Here is a 23,466-nt window from a genome sequence, read left to right on the forward strand (position 1 = left end):
TTATATTTTTCATTGCTTAGTGAGTATTTTGATGGTTCTGCATTTAGTTTAGAACCTGCAGTTCCAAGTAGAGACTCTGAGTGCCACTGTTGCACTGCAAAGATTTTTATTCTATCTAAAATTTCAATAGTCTTTGATTCTTAGTGCAGTTTCACTGATCAAGACTGCAGTGTACCATACCATAATACATTTCTGAGTGTTCTCTTGGATATTGGATAATTCAGCTAAAAATGAAGATGAAAAATTGTTTGGACTAACATTTCCATTTGGATGCATGAAGGAGACTTTAAGAAAATATCCAACCATGCAGTACTATGGAGGAAGAAAGACAATGACAAGGCAGGTACTATATTGTTTTATTTATTTTGCATTTAAGAATATTTTTGCTCAGCTCCATTATTCTGTACCTGAAGAATTGAAGAAGGGATCTACTATTGGAAATATAGCAACGGATTTAGGGTTAAATGCAAAGGAATTGTCACTACGGAATTTTCACATTGTCTTAAGAGGCAAAACACAACATTTTTTAGTTAATTCAGAAAACGGGGACTTGTATGTTATGGATAGAATTGACAGAGAAGGGCTATGTGGAACAAAACTAAACTGTTTCATAAGCTTTGAAGCTGTGATTGAAAATCCTTTACACTTGTATACAGTGAAAGTGGAAATTCAGGATGTGAATGACAATGCACCAAGTTTCTCAAAGGATGTTTTTGACATAGCAATCAGTGAATCTGCTCTACCTGGAGTACGCCTTTCTTTGGGACCTGCGCAGGATCCTGATATTGGTTCTAATTCTGTGCAGAGATATACTATTGATGAAAACATATACTTTTCACTTGGAGAAATTACTGCTTCTGATGGAATAAAATATCCAGAACTCATTTTGGAAAAGTCTTTGGATAGAGAAAAACAAAGTATTTATAGATTAACTTTAACTGCCTCAGATGGAGGTCAGCCTTCTAAAACAGGCACTGCTTACATTAATGTCAAAGTCCTTGATGTAAATGATAACTTTCCAAAATTTGATAAAGACACCTATGAAATTCATTTGACTGAAAATGTCCCAATAGGTTTTGTTGTTCTGCAGCTAAATGCAACTGATAAAGATGAGATATCCTATGCAGAAATTACATATTCCTTCAGCAATGTTCCTGAAAATGCTCACAACACTTTTAGAATAGATTCAAGAAACGGAAGCATAAAAGTAATACGAGATATTGACTTTGAGGTCACAGAGGAATATAAGATGATTGTAGAAGCTAAAGATGGTGGTGGACTTGCCACTCAATGCAAAATATCAATTCAAATTACAGATACCAATGACAACGCTCCTGAAATAACTATCACATCTGTCTCAGCTACAGTTCCAGAGGACTCTCCACCAGATACAATTATAGCATTAATTAATGTTCACGACTTGGACACCGGTGAGAATGGAGAAGTTGTTTGTGAAATATCTGACACGTTACCCTTTAAATTAATATTATCATCTGCTAGTTACTATAAATTGGTGACAACAGAAAACATTGACAGAGAGACAACATCTCACTATAACATCACAATTAAAGCTCTGGATAATGGATCTCCTCAGTTATCCACCAACATAACCTTTCAGCTAGGTGTGTCTGACGTGAATGATAATATGCCCATATTTGATCAAACAAATTATATTGTTTATGTTCAGGAAAATAACCCACAAGGAATTTCAATATATAGAATTTATGCTTCAGATCATGATATTAATGAAAATTCTAAAATTAGTTATTCCATTCTCATTAGTAACATAGATGGCATTCCAGTATCTTCCTATATATCGATTAACTCAGTGACTGGGGTTCTTTATGCCCAGAGATCTTTTGACTATGAACAAATACGGGAGTTTGAGTTTAAAGTAATGGCTAAAGACAGCGGGTCTCCTTCTCTTAGCAGTAATGCTGCTGTGAAGATTTGTATTATTGATAAAAATGATAATGCTCCCAAGATTCTCTACCCATCACAAGACACCGAAGAATCGTTGTTTGAGTTTATTCCTCATTCTGCTGAGAAAGGATATCTAGTGACCAAAGTGATTGCAGTTGATAATGATTCTGGACACAATGCCTGGCTCTCTTATCACTTTTTACAGGCTGCTGATCCATCCTTATTTATGATAAGTCAACGGACAGGGGAAATAAAAATAGGAAGAGACCTTAAAGACATGGATTCTTTAAGCCAAAAGATTGTGGTTTTAGTGAAGGATAATGGACAACCTTCATTGTCATCCACAGTTACACTGAGCTTGGTGGTTGCAGAAAATTTTCAACAAGTTGTACCTGAAATAAGACGACACCCTAGTAGTATTGAAACATCTTCAAATACAACCTTCTACTTAATAGTCTCAATATGTACCATCTCCTTTCTATTTATGGTTACAGTGATTCTAACAGTTATTTTTAAGTGCAAAAAATCTAGCACTCCAACATCTTTTCAAACTTTCAATCGAAATGTATATCCTCAGTTCACACTGGGATGTCCCTCTGAGATCAGTGATGCAAGCTTACCCTTCCCTTTCTCATACGATGTGTGTGTGACTCTTGACTCAAAGCAGAATGAAATTGCTTATCTGAAGCCAGTACAGAATGTTCCTACAGACAACCTCATTGATACTGATGATTTAACAGTTAAGTCTGAACCTTCAAAGGACAGTCTTACAGCAGCTTCTGTCATCCAGGTAAAAAATATTTACTAACTGATAATTATACACTTAATTATTGTGCATTTAATGTAATGGTTTTAATTTCTGCTATGTTTCATGTTATGAGACTGAACATCTGTTAATTCTTGCCTTTCAAAAGATTTAAAAGGGGTCATTAAACAAAAGAAAAATCTTTGTATATTTAAATGTAAAACGAGGTATTATACCTTATAGCAGCAGCTTTAATTTGTGCATGTCCCTTTTTAAATAACTGTTCGATCCTGCCATTTGTCTTCACTTCACCAACTAGCTGTTAGTGGCAACCCAATAGCAGTCAATTCTCTGGTTGTAGCATTGTCATTGTGCGTGCTCTGTCATTGAACTCAGAGGAAGATGTTCACTTCTTTTTATTCTCTGCATGCACCCCATGTGACACTTTTCATCAGCTTTGACTCCAGCACCTAGACTAACATGTCCACACTGTCGCCCCCCTGCGACTCATATGATTACCATGCCATATAGCGTGGCAGATCTAGCAGGGATGATTGATAGAGGCTTCTTCTCCCTGTTAGCTACCCCATGTAGACAAACAAACCTCAAGCTTAAGGGGTGTGATTTTCAGCAGCTCCTCCAATAAGCTTCAGTGCCAGTCTATTATCAGTGAGATATTGGATGTTGTCTGTAATGAGCTACCATGTCTGAATACTGCTATTTAAGTTATAGTCTAATAACAGTAGCATACAATTACACTATGTACACAGTATCTCTGTCCTTTTGTTTTTTGCACGTCAGTCTAAGTTTTTCCTGTAATGTTATAAATATTTTATTTTTTTCATAAGAGCAGAATAGGTACAGCTTTCTACATAAGAACAATAGATACAAAATCGATATAGAAGGGACAGGGCATCCTATAACAAGATTGGCATATGCCATTGTAGGATTCCTTGGTTCATATGGGAAGTGAGAAGAAGCCAAATATATTGTCCATGAAAAATATTATCGGCTGAACCATGGCTACTCATGTGATATTAATGTAGGTGACCTAGAAGAAGGAGAATGTGTGGAGGGAGAGTTGGAAAAAGGAGCGAGCCAGAGTATAGGGCAAGATGATAGAGAGTGAAAAAGCAAGGGTAATGTGTTACATTGGGCATACAGCTGTGAAAGATTGATCAATATAGGAATTAGTACTAACCTTTGTTGAGTACCGATTTTACCAATTTGAAGTGGGAGGGTCAAGTTTATAAAGGTAAAATATATTACATTTAAGATAAACTAGGGCTTTTTGCTATGCCTTCCATTGCATTTGGTGACCTATTCTAAGGATTATACTGATAAAAATGGATTTCATTGGACGTCACATAAAACAATTACATTACTAGTCTTTAACTGCACATAAAATGAATCGTACCTACAAGATACAATCATGATGTCAATATTGTACAAAGATTTGGGCCAACAGAATTCTTAAGTTGTGGTCTTGGAGACACTGAAATTGATATTTTTCAGAAAGACGCACTGGTCATGCAACACTGTGAAAAAATGTAATCACTGGCCAATGTTGTGCGGATTTCCATCATTATTTCATAAATGTTTTGCTAGTGTGTTGGGTGTGGGGATACAGTAACTAACATGCTATATATTTATTTTCATCCTCAACAGATTGGCAACAAACTCCACATCTCTTTATAACACACAGAGACCATTAACATCTCAATGTGTGCTATTTTCAGTTAGCATGTTGACTCGGTTAAATTGATGATAGGCAACTCCTATCCTCATATTGATTAGTGGTTCCAAATTAATAATAACTACTGCAGTAGGGAACAGACACAAAAGATACGCTCAGCATCTTTCCAAATAACTGTTCTGCTTTATTATGACGCAATTGAAGGTTTTTATGCACATGATTACGTAGGTATCACATTAATATTACAATTGTACGTTTATGGTAACAAGGGGCATTACATAGGCAGGCTAATTCTAATCAGGACTCAAAAGAATGTAAACATGTACTGAAAACATTATTAGTGCCGTGTGCACAGTGAGGGCAGTGTGCGATACATACAAAATACAATACAATTATATACAGAACTTACAAATTTCCATTACAGTCTCCCCTCTTTTGATTAATATTTTGATCACTAAGCATACCTGCTATCACCTTTACCTGGAACCTCCACATGCTTAGGTAGAGGTAGTCCTGGCCAAAGAGGCAAAAAAACTCCATTGTGGAGAAAATAATAGCTGAGCAACTTTTTCATTACCAAATGACTTTTCATTGTGAAAAACAAATGATTGATAAGACATATTTACAGAGTACTGGCTGTACACTCCTGTGGCCAGAATGGCCTTCTAGCTTAATTGTGAGCATGCTGACTTATCAGCATATGTGAACACAGACAATTCTACATAAAATGGAAGACGTACAAAAGACAAAATATGACTTCAACATGGCTAAACTACTTTTCAAATATATATCCCTTACAATTAAAGTAATTTAATCAAAAAGTACCCTAGACTGTGATCACAAGAGGGAAACAAATCAAACTCAGAGATTTCTTTAATTTAGTCATTTTTGCAGTGTCTGGTGTGGATCCAGGTGACTTTTCCTTCAAGTTTTGCAAAAACTGTACATGAAATAGATGCTGTATTGAGTCTCCAAACATTTCCTTATATATAAATGTCTCTTAACAATCCACAAGTCACCTGGCTTTAGTTTTAGATCCTTCCAAACTTTTAGGATCTGGAATTGGGGAGAAAACACATAAATGAGTTTGTCAAAAAACCTTAAAAGATCAGCAACATTCTCTGTGAGATCCGAATGAAGGACTTCAGCTGTTGAGACAAAATATAAGCAAGTGAGTAACACACTCCCAAACAAAATCCCATAGGGAGAGAGTCCAACATCCCCTTAGGGGCTTCATAAAATATAAGAAAACATTCAGGCAAAAGTTTTCTAATTTATTACTCTACTTTGTCCGCTACATTGTAGACAGTAGGGGGTGTAAAAATAAAACCTCAAAACTTCTATTAAGGACTCTCCTATAAAAAATTATTTCCTCTGTTACTCTCTGTACTTTCTGGCACTCTGTACTTACAAACTACTTCTGATAACACTTTTTACTGTGGCCTTTGCAGTAGCATTTGCCACTGGACATCCAAAAAACATGTCCATACAGACAAAATGCATACTCGTAAGATCCTGACTTGGGCATCTGGATATATCTTTTTTGTAATCTCTGGGAGGGATGTTCCGCTTTTGGTAACACCTTTGGTAGCAGGTAAAACAAGAAGTGGTATGTTATAAAAACAACTGTGGAGAACCCTGGCTCTAGCCCATGCTCATTTACTAAGGCAGCCATAACTTCTTGTGACTGATGACACGGTCCATGTGTCAAGCTGGAGGGAAAAGAGTGGCTGGCAGACATAAATGATCACCTTTTCCAAAGTCCTGTTTCATAAGAAGTTGCCCCCTGTGGACCACTTGTTCTTCTCGTTCTGGGGTCCTTAAAGTTGAATTATTAATCCCAGCTATACTGGGTCAGAACTAGGGTGGAATCTGTGAGTTGCACAGACCCATCAAGTGTCTGGGGCTGTAAATGCAGCATCCTTAGTCACCTGGTCTGCTTCCATGTGTGAAAGTTAATATGGCTACCTCAGCAAGAACCTGGAAGGCTGAAAACAGCCGATCAAATTAACTTGGCATGCTTGGTTGGTTTACCTGCCAAAGTAAAAACAAACTTCTGGCCCTTTTAAATGGAACCAAAAGCTCTCTATATCTCGACTATCTATATAAATATACACTCTTTTTATAGCTCACAGGCTTTGCTAAAACATGGAGCTCTGCTTCTGGAGCTGGGGAAAAAGGATCCAATAACTTTGAATACAGAGTATCCTTCTGGGTGATAAACTGCATACTCAAATCTACAAAAAATGTAATATCTGGGTCTTCAGGGAGTGTGTCCCGCACTGGGCTCACAGCAGCTGATTCCTACATCATCAATTTAACACATGTGTCTTCCTTTGTCTCCAACCTCCTCCAATAGAGGCAGTAAGGTGGCTGGATTCAAATGTACGCATTTTTCATTGTTAGATTTGTACATAAACAAACTCATATTTTAAACCTTTCATTAGGCAAACATTTAGTTAGCTGTATATTTGCTGTGCATAATGTCGGACCATTAAAAATTAAATGTTTGACCAAAACAAATATCTAACTTTGTATAATAGCACCTTTGCATAAAAGCTACAGCTCTGATATATCAGGGTGAACCCTTCATTACTGGGTCCAGCTACATAAATATATTACAATGGCTTGTTTTCTATCACACTGTTTGTGTAAGAACTCCAGTTTCATGTTTCAAAAGACAACTTCTTCCTGGCAATATTATAATAAATGATAACAATACCTTGCGGTCATGCAGAGATGCCCATAAATCCAAAATATTCTTCTGCTTATACCACAGTACTTACAAGAAAAAGGGGCACATCATTTCACAATCCACACATTCTGCTTTGGATTTCAAAAATAAAAATAAATAAAAACAAAAGGACCAGTAATCTGTATGATGGACCAGAAAGCATCAAAAACTATAAAACAACTGGCTGCAGGTGGCATCTATCCTAACAGGGTGTGTGGACTTGATGTGATGGGTCTGTTACATCCAAATTCCACTTATTATTACTCTCACATCATGGACCGCACATCAAGTTATTATCAAAAACCTTAAAATTTCATTATGTATCCCATCCATCTTGGCTTTGTTAAATATTATTTCAGCTGTATTCCAAATAACAACCTCATCTTAATCTTTTTTTCTCTCAAAAATGGCTTATTGTATAAATGTAAAATTACAAAATTGTTATCTTAATCTAAACTAATCCAATTTTTACAAATTTCCCCAATAACCTGGATTTCATTTCCAACCAAAGGTTGTCTAAACCAGTTTCAATATATCTATATTATTAATAAAATTGTTAAACTCATATTAGAAATGAATACTCATTATTACTTAATTTTACTTAATTTCCCTTTTTTAAATGCACTGTTTCCACTATCAAAGGATATTCAATTTGTGTAATACACAGTTAAATGCAACCTTCATTTTACCATGTTTAGAAAACAGATTCAAAATAATTGTGATCACATTGTTTTCCATTAGATTCGTTAACCCGGCACATGTTTTGTCTAAAAAACTGAAATTGGCATGGTGTCCTTCCAGCTTATCACTGACCTCTCAGGGACATTCTTTCAGGAGAGCACAAAGGAGGGGGTCACATCTGCGTACATGACACACACAAGCAATAGAACTAAAGGTCCCAGCATTCGCACACACATACACCAATATCTCTCTAAAATCGTTTACTTTTTCCCATTTGTACACAACACATGCATATCATTCTCTCAATTTCTTTTAACTCTTTAATATTTCCCTGCCTAAATTCTGCATTCCTTATTTTGTTCAGATATCTTTTATATCTAGCTTCTATGATCAGATGGGCAGCCAGAGTACTCATTCCATCTTCTCTCTCTGACAACATATAAAGTATTCTGTTTTACCTCTCATTTCTCTGTTTCTGATTTTACTAGTTGTAGTGCCTGACTCCAAATTCATCCCACAACTTAACATGAAAATGTCCCTTTTCTGTCTAGTGTTAATGTCACCCTTGATCCATGCTACTCACATAGATAGCTGTTTCTCTAGCTGTTTACTCTGCATGATTCTTGGTCCCTGTGGACCTTGGTAACCCAGTTACCCATTGTGGATCCATGTCCACTCTAACCATTAATCTAGGGGCTCAGTATAGGCGGAACCGCACCTTTGGTTCATATATAGCGCTCCTCTTGCGCTGGGCATTTTTGAGGGTCTCTTACCCTTCATTCCCTTACTTAATTCAATGCCCATAATGACTGGCCAGTCTTCTCTCTTCTCTACGTGTGCCTATACCCTCTTGCCTCTAAACTACTATATCTAGCAGATTTACTACATATACCTGTGAACAGCACTATTCTTCCCTTTCTTTTCTATAACACTCCAATGGACAGTAGACAGGGACAACATAACATATAACCACCAATCAATACAGTTCGATTAAGGGGAGTAAAATAGGTACCCTTTATCCCGAAAATGCCTTACCGATCAAGGTAGTCTGATAACTCACATGTAAGCAAAAGGCTTACCTCAGCCGGCTGATTATCAGAAATTCCCGGATCGTCTCAAGCTCCTCGTTTCGGATACTCAGGGTCACCTGGAATCCCCTCCTAAGGCAAAGCTCGCCATACTGATTCGGTTAAATTGATGATAGGCAACTCCTATCCTCATATTGATTAGTGGTTCCAAATTAATAATAACTACTGCAGTAGGGAACAGACACAAAAGATACGCTCAGCATCTTTCCAAATAACTGTTCTGCTTTATTATGACGCAATTGAAGGTTTTTATGCACATGATTACGTAGGTATCACATTAATATTACAATTGTACGTTTATGGTAACAAGGGGCGTTACATAGGCAGGCTAATTCTAATCAGGACTCAAAAGAATGTAAACATGTACTGAAAACATTATTAGTGCCGTGTGCACAGTGAGGGCAGTGTGCGATACATACAAAATACAATACAATTATATACAGAACTTACAAATTTCCATTACACATGTATTTTTGAAATATTATTGCAGTATCTTAAGTATGTTTACAGTGGCTTGAAACAAACCTCTGAGGGCTTCACAGAATAGTTGTATTTATACTAAGATTAAATTACACATAGGTGAACTCTATTGACTAATTAGGTGACTTCCGAAGGCAATTGGATTCCCTAGATTTTAGTTAGGCTTCATGTACACGGAATGTTTTTACAACCTCTCCTGAATGATTAAACTTGACAGATAGTAACCCACGTTTAAAACGTCTGTTTTGCCGCGTTTACATGCTGTGTTTAGCAACGTTCTGTCGCGTTTGCGTTTATATATATATATATGTATATATATATATATTTTTTTTTTTTTTTTCAAAATAGCAAAAAATTTAAAATGCCTGTAAATGAAATGTGGCTAAATGCGGCTAAACGTGAGATACTGCGTTTAGCCACGTTTAGCTGCGTTTAGAAGCGTTTGGTGCTTGAAATGCCTCTAAACTCAGCTTCTGAACCCATTTTTTTGCATTCCAAAAAAAGCCTCTAAACTCAACTGCCTAGAAACGACTTTAAACGACCCTGTGTACATGTACTGATAGGATAACATAGAGGAGAATTCAGGAGCAGTTGAAAAAAATGCCCAACTGCTCCTAAATGTCCGTTTAGCAGCAGCAGTGTATATGAGGCCTTAGGGGTATCAGAGTAAAGGGGGCTGAATACAAATGCATGCCAGACTTTTCATATATTTATTTGTAAAACATTTTGAAAACCATTTATCATTTTCCTTCCACTTCACAATAATGTGGCACTTTTTGTTGGTCTATCACATAAAAATCTCAATAAAATACATTTTTAAGTTTTTGGTTGTAACATGACACAATGTGGAAAATTTCAAGGGGTATGATTACTTTTTCAAGGCACTGTACATTCTTTGGAGCTCTCGCTTATGAATTTCAGCCTTCCTTCTTAACAAAACTGCACTGCAAAGCAGAGAGCAGAGCCTGTGCATGTACTAAGCAGATCCATTAATTGTTATATATAAAATACTAACACACATTGATAACATTAATATCATGTAAATGTGCTGAGCAGCTGTTGTGTTAAGCAGAGACCTGACTTAATAAAAGTATGTGGACACACCTTCCTGCTCATTTTGTAATATTTCCTAGTGAAATAACCCAGTTTGCCAGACACAAAAGTTGCGCTCATCTTCTTAATAGAAAGAGCGGAATCCTTTATAAATATAGTATCAGGCAAACAATACTGTTTTTTTGTAAAATATAATTTTTCTATAAAAGAATTAAGAAAATAATATGAAACATCAGTTTATAAACCTGTAAACTTTCCCTGAATATGTTATTAACCGAAAACGAATTATTGTTTCCATTAGAACACATGCGGGACAGCAGTAAATTTATCCTTAGACTAAAACATTAGCAAGTAAAATACATTAATAAATTGTAGACCCTAATCATTATGGGGTGGCAGTTTTTTTTTAATGTTTCTGTAATTCAATAACGGCACATTTTATTTTGCAAATACCAGAAGTAAATACATCATTCATATGTTATTAGTTGTCATCCTAAAGTTTCAAAGTGTGCATTAGGCCCCTTTCACACATACTGTCCGATCAGGTACACCTGTCCGTTTTTCCGATGGACCCGATCGGACGCTTCATTCACCTCTATGGAGCGACGAATGTCAGCGGTGACATGCCCGCTGACATCCACCGCTATCCAATTCGATCCTGTCCGCCAAATCCAGACAGATGAAGATGCTTTTTTCCATCCGGCTGGCGGATCAGATCGGATGGGGTCGGATGAAAATGGCCATTGAGGATCTCCCCATATAGGAGAGCGGGGCTCTGACAGGTCTGTCTGACCTGTCATCCACCTGCTCAGCAGAGATCAATGGATCAATCCCCGCTGAGCAAGCGGAGTCCTTCAAAACGGACAAGCTCGTGTGAAAGGGGCCTTACACATTTCAAATAAGGGTGAAGTACTTTCTTCAACTCTACAACAGTTAATTCTACACTATAGAATTCTTTCATATATTTCTAAGCATGAGAACAAAAATGTAATATATTATAACATACTAGTCCTTAGATGTGGTAGCTTCATTAGTTTTTTTCCATTTTCACCTGTTGATCCTGCTATTTACAAACTTTCTGTTCTATGGGTAAAAAGGCTCTCTCAATGAACAGAAACTATGTAGGAATTAAAGGACTAGAGAACACCTCTTCTCTCCTCTTCTCTATAACACAGGAATGAGGTGCCTGTAGTCCATAGAGATATCTGGGAAAATAATTAGCAATGTTTAGAAAAGGCAGAGAGCACAGGTGGTTTTCAGTTAACCTCCCTGACGGTATTCCCGAATGTGGCTCGGGGTTAAATTTCAGCACCATTAGCGGTAACCCCGAGCCACACTCGGGATTGCATCTCAGGATCCTGGTGCAGGTTACTTACCTTGTCCCCAGGACCCTGCGACGTCCCCCCGTGGTGTCTGCGGGCTCCGTCCTCTGCCCGAAGCCTCTCTGTGCCAGGCTCCGTTGCCTGCGAGGGTCGCGACTCACGGGGGCGGAGTCTGGCGGCAAATTAAAAAATGTAAAAATCATAACACATACAGTACTGTAATCTTACAGATTACAGTACTGTATGAAATCATTTCACTTCCCTTTTGTCCCCAGTGCTTGGGCCCATGCCCTGCATGCAGTTTTATATTATATATACTGTTCTTTCTGCCTGGAAACTTGAGATTGTCCATAGCAACCAAAAAGTGTCCCTTTATGTCAAAAGTGGTTTTAGACCAGCTAGAAAACAGCGATAGTAAATTAGAACACTTGCAGAGTTGAACGATAGTGAATCGTGGGGAAATTTATTTTATTATTATTATTATTATATTATTATTTTTTTTAATTATTTATATTTATTTATTATATTATAATTTATGATTTTGTGTTTCAAACTTCATCATACCCGGGATATCTACTAGACTCTTGGTGGACAGATCTAAGTGTGTTATTGCTAAGAATTACAGACCTACAATATAAAACGCCAAATTTCTATGCAAAAGAATTGTACCGCTTTGAGACGCAAAAATCTTAAATAATCATACCGCCAGGGAGGTTATTAGATATAACACAATTCTTTCAATGGTAAATTTAAAAGGATTAAAGTGAGCAAATAAGTGAAGTTCATTGTTAGGGTTACCATACACTTTAACATAGACTAAATTAGCCACCAATGGAATAGCAAAGGAATACAGTAAATCTGAAAAAAAAAATCTTACACATCAGCTAATTTTTTATATGGTTTTACGCTGTTACAACTATAAAATAGACAGTTGGTCATTGCAGTGTAGATACATAAGTTACAGCTAACCACAAGATTTTTGACATGCATGCTAAATAATGTTTTTTGTACTTCTGACACTGTACTACTAACATTTAGAGGACTTCTTAGAATTCCTTTTTCTTCATTTGTCGACAGTCTAGGGCCAGCATCTACTTACAGTCATAAAAAATCAAATGTAAGTACTGTTGCCTGTGCAGTAATCTTTATGTTGTAGACTGTAATGTACACGTCTCCCACAGTCCATCTTTCTTTTCCTGCTTGTCAGATTGTGAGCTGCTAGTAAGTTACAAAGCTACAATAGTCTTAATGAATGATGAATGGAGGAGGGAAGACCAAGGAACTGCTTTCCTTCTGCATGCAGCACATTGATGAGTTCATTCATCCAAGTGCGATTTTCTCAGGGAGATCAAGAGATATTGTGCATTTGACTAGAATGCAGAACAGAGTGCAAAAAAGAGCCGTTTAATGATACTTTAAAGAAAAATAAATACATAAATTATTACTGTGATACATCAGAAATTTAATGATGCTGATTTGTAAAGTTACAGAAAAGCTATGAGGCATAAATGATATATTCCTCTTTAAACACAAAACACATCTAAAGAAGCCCTATGAATACCATGATTAGTAGATACAAATACCTTAGTAGAAAGTAGCAACTTTATTTTCTACAAAATAGTTCAAGATAATTTCGTTTTAGTTAGTTTAGTTAGTTTAGTTTTGGAAGCATAATAAAAGTAAAATATTATATAATATAGCTGTGGTTATTGAGGTATTGCAGTCAAAGAAATGTAGTGTATTAGGAATATTGGTGCAGTTCCACAGTCTTACTCTAAGTGACACTGTTGGACTAAGATTGTACTTCAGTGTACAGTTTTTAAAAGACACCTGATTTAAAATACAGTGTCATTGCAGATCTGCAAGAGTAGACACAGCAGGATTTTCTACTCTGCTCTTTATCTGGACTTTTCGCTTATGCATGGGTATTAGGATGGATATTAGTTTTTACCACTGCTAATGAATTAATATTGGATCAGGTCCTTTTATTGGCTTCAGTAAAATTTCAGAATCCTGAGAAAGAAGACTGCTAAAAGAGATAAAATGAAACCAACATTGCAGGTAGTATTTATACTCTCTTTCTTTATATTTAAACTTATTTATGCTCAGCTTCACTATTTCATACCTGAAGAACTGAAACAAGGATCTCCTATAGGAAACATTGCAAAAGATTTGGGATTGAATGCAAAGGAATTATCACAGAGACATTTCCATGTGATCACACAAGGTAAAATACAATATTTTAGTGTTAATCTGGACAATGGGGAGTTATATATTGCAGAAAAAATAGACAGAGAAATGCTATGTGGGATCAAACTGACCTGTATAATAAGCTTTGAAGCCGTAATAGAAAATCCTTTACATCTGTACACAATTAAGGTGGAAATACAGGATGTGAATGACAATCCTCCTAGTTTTTCAAAAAATGTTTTTGACATAGTGATTAGTGAATCTGCATTACCTGGAGTGCGTCTTAGTTTGGGCCGTGCACAGGATCCTGACCTTGGAGATAATTCTGTGCAAAGATATACATTAAGTAACAATGACTATTTTGCACTAGAAGAAAGAGTGGCTTCAGATCTGGAGCTTATTTTAGAAAAATCCCTGGACAGAGAAAAACAAGGTCTTTATGAACTGATTTTGACTGCTTGGGATGGTGGAAAACCTCCAAAGACAGGGAATGCTCTTATTAAGATTATTGTTCATGATGTTAATGATAACTTTCCAAAGTTTACAAAGAACACCTATCAAATAAGCATCAAAGAAAATGCTCCAGCTGGATTTCCAGTTTTACAGTTAAATGCTGCTGATGAAGATGAAGGTTCTAATGCACAAATTACATACTCATTTCGTGATATTACTGAAAATGCACGTCATATCTTTACTATAGATTCTGTAAATGGAGACATCACCTTGATTGGAAATCTGGACTATGAAGTTACTGAAAGTTACGAAATCACAGTGGAAGCCAAAGATGGTGGGGGCCTTGCCGCTCATTGCAAAGTAACAATACTGATTACTGATATCAATGACAATGCTCCTGAAATGTTGATCACATCTCTTTCATCCACAGTTCCAGAAGACTCTCCACCCGATACAGTTATAGCATTAATTCGTGTTCAAGATTTGGATAGTGGGGAGAATGGCGAGGTCACATGTGAAATTTCTGACAACTTGTTCTTTAAGCTAATATTATCATCTTCCAGTTACTATAAACTTTTAACTTCAATAAATCTGGACAGAGAAAAAACACCAGAATACAATATTTTGATTAGAGCATTTGATAATGGTTCTCCTCAACTTTCAACCAACAAAACTATTCATTTGACTGTGTTAGATGTGAATGATAACCCACCAATTTTTGGGAAGGCAAGTTATATAGTATGTATCCAAGAAAATAATCTACAAGGCACCTCAATACATAGTCTTCATGCATCAGACTATGACATCAATGAAAATGCTAAAATTAGTTACTCAATTATTAGTGATAACATAGAAGGTATCCCAGTATCATCATATGTTTCCATAAATTCAGTAACTGGGATTATTTATGCTCAGAGATCATTTGACTATGAACAGTTACGTGAGTTTCAGTTCCAGGCGATGGCTAAAGACAGCGGATCACCACCACAAAGCAGCAATGTCACAGTAAGGATATGTATCATTGATAAGAATGATAATACTCCCAAAATTCTGTACCCATCACCAGACACTGAGGAATCAGCATTATTTGAATTTATCCCTCACTCTGCTGAGAAAGGTTATCTAGTGACTAAAGTAATAGCAGTGGATGCTGACTCTGGACATAATGCATGGCTTTCTTATCACTTACTGCAAATTCCTGATCCAACCTTATTCATAATTGGTCAACACAATGGTGAAATCAAAGTAGGAAGAAGCCTTCCAGATACAGATTCTATTAGACAGAAAATGGTGGTTATGGTAAAGGACAATGGAGTTCCATCCCTGTCATCTACTGTCACCTTGAATATAGTTGTTGCTGATCATTTTCAGCAAATTGCACCAGAGATGAAACGCCAGCCAAGTTATTCTGATTCATCCAATATGACATTTTATCTTGTTGTTTCCATAGCTATGATTTCGCTTTTGTTTATTGTAACAGTGATAATTATGGTCATTTATAAGTGTAGAAAAACTAATATTTCCACAACCTTTGGAACAGTAGGTAGGAATGTGTACCCTCAGTTCACCTTGGGATGTCCTTCTGAAATCAGTGATACAAGTTTACCTTTTCCATTCACATATGATGTGTGTGTGACTCTTGACTCAAAGCAGAATGAAATTGCATATCTCAAACCAGCCCAGAATGTTCCCATAGACAATCTCATAGACACAGGTGATTCAATAGTAGCAAACAGTACTGCAGAAGCAGGAACCCAACAGGTAAGACATTTTATTACTTTCAGATAGACACATTTTGTTTTTTAATTCATTAAACAGAGAATCACCTTGACTGAGTTAAAATATGTAAATAAGTGTTGTATTAGCAGACTTGTCGGGGCCTTTAAATGTCCAAACATTTTGTTTATGTAGATGAAAATTCATAAATCTTTATATTTACAACAAACCTTCTTTATACAGTAATATCGTTTACAAAGAAAGTGTTTGGTTACTATTGTGTAACGATGAAAAAGATATTTCTAAAATTTCTAGAGTATCTTTAAATAATATGCTTTTTTGTATGGCTTTTTGGATTTTGAATTGATATATATTATGATTAGTGTGTGTGTGGATCGTTAGTACTTGTATATTGTGTGTGTGTGCACGTGGGTCTGCTAGTGTCTGGGAGTGCACGTTGGTCAGCGAGTACCTGTGTATTGTCTTGTTGAGGACCTGTGTATTGTCTTGTTGAGTATTAGTGCCAGGAAGCTAGTTGTTAGGTAATTTGAACAGGGTATAATCCCTAATCCTCATTAAATTAGTAGGTACGATGCCCAGTGGGAGTGGAGATGTGACTCGGTGTACATTTTGTGTTCCTTGATCATCCGATCGAGGGTGAATACTGCTGTGCAAAATGTAAGCACATTATTTCCCTGGAAGCCCAGGTTCTGAATCTGGGGAAGCAACTGTCAGCACTGAAAAGTCCCTCCATACTAAAGGAGAGCCAGGAACGTACACGGCAGGTGGCGGCAGGGGCCAGCACAGAGGCGGGTGGAGACAAAGAGGTGCAGGCACTAGGAAAGAGTAGATGGGTGACAGTCAGGAAGGATAGAGGGGGAAGTGCCAGGGAGGCTGATCCAGGGCTGGAGCGTCCCAATAAGTACGCTCCATTTAGTGACATTGGTGAAACCAGTCAGGGGCCAGCACTGCTGGAGCTGAGGGACTCTCCTAGCTGCCGGGGGAAGAACTCCTCCAGTGAGAGTGGGGGGGAAGCGAAGGGAAAGGAAACTGGTGGTAGGGGACTTAATTCTTAGAAGGACAGAGAGGGCAATCTGTAACAAAGACCTGAAGCGACGAACTGTATGTTGTCTACCGGGCGCTTGGGTCGGCACATCACGGATCTGGTGGACAGATTACTGGGAGAGGCTGGAGAATACTTGTCTGTCATGGTGCACATTGGCACCAATGACAACGTCAGAGGCAGATGGAGTGTCCTAAAGAACGATTTTAGGGACTTGGGAGCTAAATTGAGGAAAAGGATCTCAGGAATACTACCCTTACATCGAGCCACACCAGAAAGGCAGAGGGTGATTAGGGTAGTAAACAAGTGGCTGAAGAGCTGGTGTAGTAAGGAGGGGTTTGGGCCAGTACTATAGAAGGGACGGACTGCACCTAAATGAGGAGGGTGCAGATCAGCTGGGAGTAAAGATGGCCAAAAAGTTACAGGGGTTTTTAAACTAGGCGACGAGGGGGCAGAGGTAGAGATATTCAGCGCGGAACATATTCCAGAGGGTAGTATTTGGGGGCATTAGTGGTAGGTTGACTAAAGCACATAAACCCAAGATAAGTATAGTAACAAGTCCTAGTTGCAATCTCGGAACACCCAATAAGAGGTTAGTATGCGACCGGTCTAAACTACGTGGCATGTTCACCAATGCCAGGAGCCTGGTGGACAAGATGGGTGAACTAGAGATACTGTTGTACAAGGAGGATTTGGATTTTGAGAATTGTGAATTGTGAGAATTTCAGAGACCTGGTTCAACAGCTCTCATGATTGGCTGGCAACAATTCAAGGGTATACCCTTTATCGCAGGGATAGAGAGGGTAAAAAAGGGGGAGCAGTATACCTATATATCAAGAATAATGTACAAGTGAATGTGAGAGATGACATAACTAAGGGAGCTAGGGAGGAGGTGAAATCCTTATGGGTAGAGCTCCAAAGGGATGAAGCTTAGGGGAAAATATTACTGGGAGTATGCTATAGGCCCCCTAACCTGAGGGAGGAGGGGGAGACAGATCTTCTATCAACGAGTTGGATTAGCAGCAAGCATGGGAAGTGTTATCATAATGGGGGATTTTAATTATCCAGACATAGACTGGGTGGAGGGAACCATGCATTCGTCAAAGGCTCGCCAGTTCCCAAATGTCTCGCAGGACAATTTCATGGTAGATGACACACCAACTAGAAATAAAGCGTTACTGGATCTACTGATTACCAACAATACAGACCTGATCACGGATGTGGAAATATGGGGCAATTTAGGAAACAGCGATCACAGGTCAATTGGCTTCAGTATAAATCGCACAAATAGGAAACATAAGTGGAATACAAAGACACTGAATTTCAAAACTTCAAAAAAAAAGCCAACTTCCCTAAACTACGAACCTTGTTAGAAGGCATGAATTGGGATAAAATATTAGGAACAAAGAACACGAGAGATGGGTTTGCTTTAAGATCATATTAAATAAGGGCATTAGCCAAATCATCCGATTGGGTAATAAATTTAAAAGAGCGAACAAATGTCCTGATGGCTTAACTCCAATTAGGATGGGGAGATGACAAAGGTATTGAATTTATTCTTCTCCTCAGTCTTCACAAGGGAATCGGGGGGGGGCTTCAGTAACCAAAACTGCAGTGTTTATCCTTATGACACATCACAGGAAGCACCTCCATGGTTAACGAGGGACAGAATTAAAATTAGACTTGGGAAACTTAACATTGATTGGAGAAAAGCCAATGTACCAATATTTAAAAAGGGCCCAAAATACTTCCCTGGGAATTACAGACCTCAATAGTAACCTCAATAGTATGCAAGCTCTTGGAGGGGATGATAAGGGTCTATATACAAGATTTTAGTAACGAGAACAGTATCATTAGCAGTAATCAGTATGGATTCATGAAGAATTGTTCTTGCCAAACCAATCTATTAACCTTCAATGAGGAGGTGAGTTGCCATCTAGATAAAGGAAGGCCCGTAGACGTGGTGTATCTGGATTTTGCAAAAGCATTTGACACAGTTCCCCATAAACATTTACTGTACAAAATAAGGTCCGTTGGCATGGACCATAGGGTGAGTACATGGATTGAAAACTGGCTACAAAGGCAAGTTCGAAGGGTGGTGATATATGGGGAGTACTCGAAATGGTCAGAGGTGGGTAGTTGGGTCCCCCAGGGTTCTGTGCTGGAACCAATCCTATTTATTTTGTTCATAAATGACCTGGAGGATGGGGTGAACAGTTCAATCTCTGTATTTGTGGACGATACTAAGCAAAGCAGGGCAATAACTTCCCCGCAGGATGTGGAAACCTTGCAAAAAGATCTGAACAAATTAATGGGGTGGACAACTACATGCCAAATGAGGTTTAATGTAGAAAAATGTAAAATAATGCATTTGGGTGGCAAAAATATGAATGCAATCTATACACTGGGGGGAGAACCTCTGGGGGAATCTGGGATGGAAAAGGACCTGGGGGTCCTAGTAGATGATAGGCAATGCCAAGCTGCTGCTAACAAAGCAAACAGGATATTGGCATGCATTAAAAAGGGGATCAACTCCAGAGATAAAACGATAATTCTCTCGCTCTACAAGATTCTGGTCTGGCTGCACCTAGAGTATGCTGTCCAGTTATGGGCACCAGTCCCCAGGAAGAATGTACTGGAAATGGAGCGAGTACAAAGAAGGGCAACTAAGTTAATAAAGGGTCTGGAGGATATTAGTTATGAGGAAAGGTTGCGAGGACTGAACTTATTCTCTCTGGAGAAGAGACGCTTGAGAGGCGATATGATTTCAATTTATAAATACCGTACTGGTGACCCCACAATAGGGATAAAACGTTTTCGCGGAAGGGAGTTTAACAAGACACGTGGCCACTCATTAAAATCAGAAGAAAAGAGGTTTAAACGGAAACTACGTAGAGGGTTCTTTACTGTAAGAGCGGCAAGGATGTGGAATTCCCTTCCACAGGCGGTGTTCTCAGCGGGGAGCATCGATAGTTTCAAGAAACTATTAGATAAGCACCTGAATGACCGCAACATACAGGGATATACAATGTAATACTGACATATAATCACACACATAGGTTGGAGATGATGGACTTGTGTCTTTTTTCAACCTCACCTACTATGTAACTATGTAACTATGATCTGCATTTTCATTTCAGATACTTTTATTTGTAATATTTCAGCACCTAACCCCCATTAATTGATGACATACTTTATTCTTTTATTACGCTTCACATTTTGAATGCAAGGCTTGAATTACTTCTTCTCTAGTTACATTTTTTTCTGTCCATTCTTTTTTCTGCAGTTTGATCTTTCAAATCAATATAGAATATTGCTTTCCTAAATTTAGTTTGCGTACCTTGATCTGGCTGATAAACCAATCAAGAGTTGGGAGATGTAGGGGTTTTAAATACTAAATTGTATGGCCTTTTGCATCTGAATTACTTTTTGCATAACCTAGTAAGCTCTATTGCGAGGACTTATAGCCAACCTTAGAGCCCTTTCACACTGGGGCGGTTTGCAGGCGTTATTGCGCTAAAAATACCGCCTACAAACCGACCCAAAACAGCCGCTGCTGTTTGTTCAGTGTAAAAGCCAGAGGGCTTTCACACTGAAGCGGTGCGCTGGCAGGAGAAGAAAAAAACTCCTGCAAGCCTCATCTTTGGAGCGGTGAAGGAGCGGTGTATTCACCACTCCTAAACCGCTCCTGCCCATTGAAATCAATGGGGCAGCGCGGCTATACCGCGGCAATACCGCGGCTATAGCCGCACTATGCGAATGGTTTTAACCCTTTTTCGGCCGCCAGCGGGGGTTAAAACCACACCGCTAGCGGGTGAATACAGCCGCAAAAACGATGGTAAAACAGCGCTAAAAATAGCGCTGTTTTACCGCCGACGCCCCCACCGCCCCAGTGTGAAAGGGGCCTTAGTGCTACTCCTATGCCACATGTAGGTCATATGTAAGGCTATGAGGATTTCACAGAGAACCTGAGATGCACTAATATTGGCAAGAGGTCCCAGCAGTGAAGAACCTTGGATCCGGTGGCCAGTGAATCAAGTAACTTAGTAATGCAGAGTACTGTTAACTCATTTACTATAACTTCCCAATGTTACATTTTTTGGAAAGACTCCAAGGTTAATTTATGATTGGGTGAACATATCTTCACCTTTTTTCATAGGTTCAAACTCTTTGCAAAGTTAACAGTTTTAATTACTTTAGCAAATCAACACAAATAGGTCTTTTATTAAAAGTACTGACCTGTAGGATTTCTAGTATAGATTGTTTCTTGAGGTGGCAAATGATGAGTAATAGTATAATGGGATGCTGCTAAAATAGGAGAAAGAAGAGAATTAGAAAGGTGATGGGTATCACTGAAGGATTATTTTTTTAAGTGGCTGACAGTTTACTTGCATTTGTTTAATAAATGATAGCCACTATTCACAGCTGACAGTTTATTACTTTTTGTATTCATTCTCCATTCTTTCATTTTGCACTATTTTTTAATACTCTTATGCTACTGGTTCTTAAGATATATACACTATTATTATAAATAAAAGTATTGTGACGCCTGCCTTTCCATGAACATGAACTTTAATGGCATCCCAGTCTTAGTCCATAGGGTTCAATATTGCATTGGCCCACCCTGTGCCGCTATAACCGCTTCTACTCTTCTACAAAGGCTGCCCACAAGGTTTAGGAGTGTGTCTATGGGAATGTTTGATCATTCTTCCAGAAGCGCATTTGTGAGGTCAGGCACTGATGTTGGATGAGAAGGCCTGCCTTGCAGTCTCCGCTCTGATTCATCCCAAAGGTGTTCTATTGAGTTGAGGTCAGGACTCTGTGCAGGCCAGTCACGTTCCTCCAACCCAAACTCGCTCATTCATGTCTTTATGGACCTTGCTTTGTACAATGGTGTGCAGTCATGTTGAAACAGGAAGGGGCCATCCCCAGCCTGTTCCCACAAAGTTGGGAGCAAAAAAATGTCCAAAATGTCTTGGTATACTGACACCTTAAGAGTTCTCTTCATTGGAATTAAGGGTCCAAGCCCAACCCCTGAAAACAACCCCAAACCATAATCTGCCCCCCCACCCACTACCAAATTATTTTGGACCAGTCCACCAAATGTTTTTATATCTGACTGGCAGAATACCTTGTGTATGGCAGATAAAGTCTAAAATTGCATAAAGAATAAAATATATGTGAATAAGTTGGAAAGGGGGAGAATTTTTACCTGTAGAGCTCAAAAACAGATAGAAATCAATTGAAATTAACAATAGTATTTTTATTTTTTATGTTTGCTTTCCATGTTTTGGAACATACATTCCTAGCTATAATAATCACTAAAATTTTCATACCATAAAGAATAATGTGTTTGTAGGTTTGAAAAATGGGACTGTATACAGTAACATCATTGTTTCATTCCAAAATTAAACTTATTTCCAATATTCCAATATTTGTCCCTGGGAAAATAAAACACCAATACATTATAGAGAATGAAATAAAAACTAAAACTGAAATATTTTTGGCTTATTTCAAATTTTCAGGTTTATTTATTTTTTTTGCATCCTTAGTGCTGTCAGTGTGAAGCTGTTTTTTATTTAGCACTGACAGACTAATAATTGTGACACCCTTTTGTCAATTTCATTTACATTTTGTGCTGCAAAGCGTGCTGTTGCAGTTCCTTTTTTAAACTCTGAGTGGCGATATTTGCCTGCATATTGCAGCTCCGTACATAAAAATCCTGCTTTTTAGTGCACTGTCACAATAAAATTCTACAAGGAACAATACAGAATATGAACTCATGCTCTTGCAGCAAATATTTTTCAGCTTAACAGAATTTGTATATTGGATGTGTTAAAGGAAGATCAAACCAGAAATTGATCCGTTAACCAAGGATAAAAATGGATTTCCAGGTAGTATCATTCCTTATTTTCTTTACATTTAAGCTTCTATTTGCTCAGCTTCACTATTCAATACCTGAGGAACTAAAACAAGGATCCACAATAGGAACCATTGCAAAGGATCTGGGACTGAATGCAAAGGAACTGTCACTTAGAAATTTCCACATTTTTTCAAGAGGTAAAATCCAATATTTCAATGTTAATTTAGAAAATGGAGACTTATATGTTGTAGAGAGAATAGATAGGGAGGTATTATGTGGGATTAAACAAGGCTGTATAATAAGCTTTGAAGCTGTGATTGAAAATCCTTTACATCTGTACACAATTAAAGTGGACATTCAGGATGTAAATGATAATTCTCCAAGTTTCACAAAAGATGTTTTTGACATAGTAATTAGTGAATCTGCATTACCTGGAGTACACCTTGCTTTGATACATGC

General features: G+C 37.9%; 1 protein-coding gene across 9 annotated transcripts in view; it reads left to right on the forward strand.

Annotated features, from left to right (window-relative positions):
• Positions 1-23,466, forward strand: part of LOC141132494 (protocadherin gamma-C5-like) — a 751,191-nt gene that overhangs the window by 232,440 nt on the left and 495,285 nt on the right. For 2 of the 9 annotated variants that reach the window (XM_073621015.1, XM_073621016.1), the window contains exon 1: positions 13,567-16,126. The exons of 6 other annotated variants lie outside the window; for them this stretch is intronic. In XM_073621015.1, the coding sequence (XP_073477116.1) occupies positions 13,766-16,126 (2,361 nt within the window). In that variant the 5' untranslated portion in view covers positions 13,567-13,765. Of the gene's footprint in view, positions 1-157; positions 2,714-13,566; positions 16,127-23,466 lie in introns of those variants that run through there. One more of the 9 variants, XM_073620988.1, reaches the window with a different exon arrangement.

Source organism: Aquarana catesbeiana, linkage group LG03 (genome assembly GCF_042186555.1).
Source record: "Aquarana catesbeiana isolate 2022-GZ linkage group LG03, ASM4218655v1, whole genome shotgun sequence".
NCBI classification, from domain to species: Eukaryota; Metazoa; Chordata; class Amphibia; order Anura; family Ranidae; genus Aquarana; species Aquarana catesbeiana.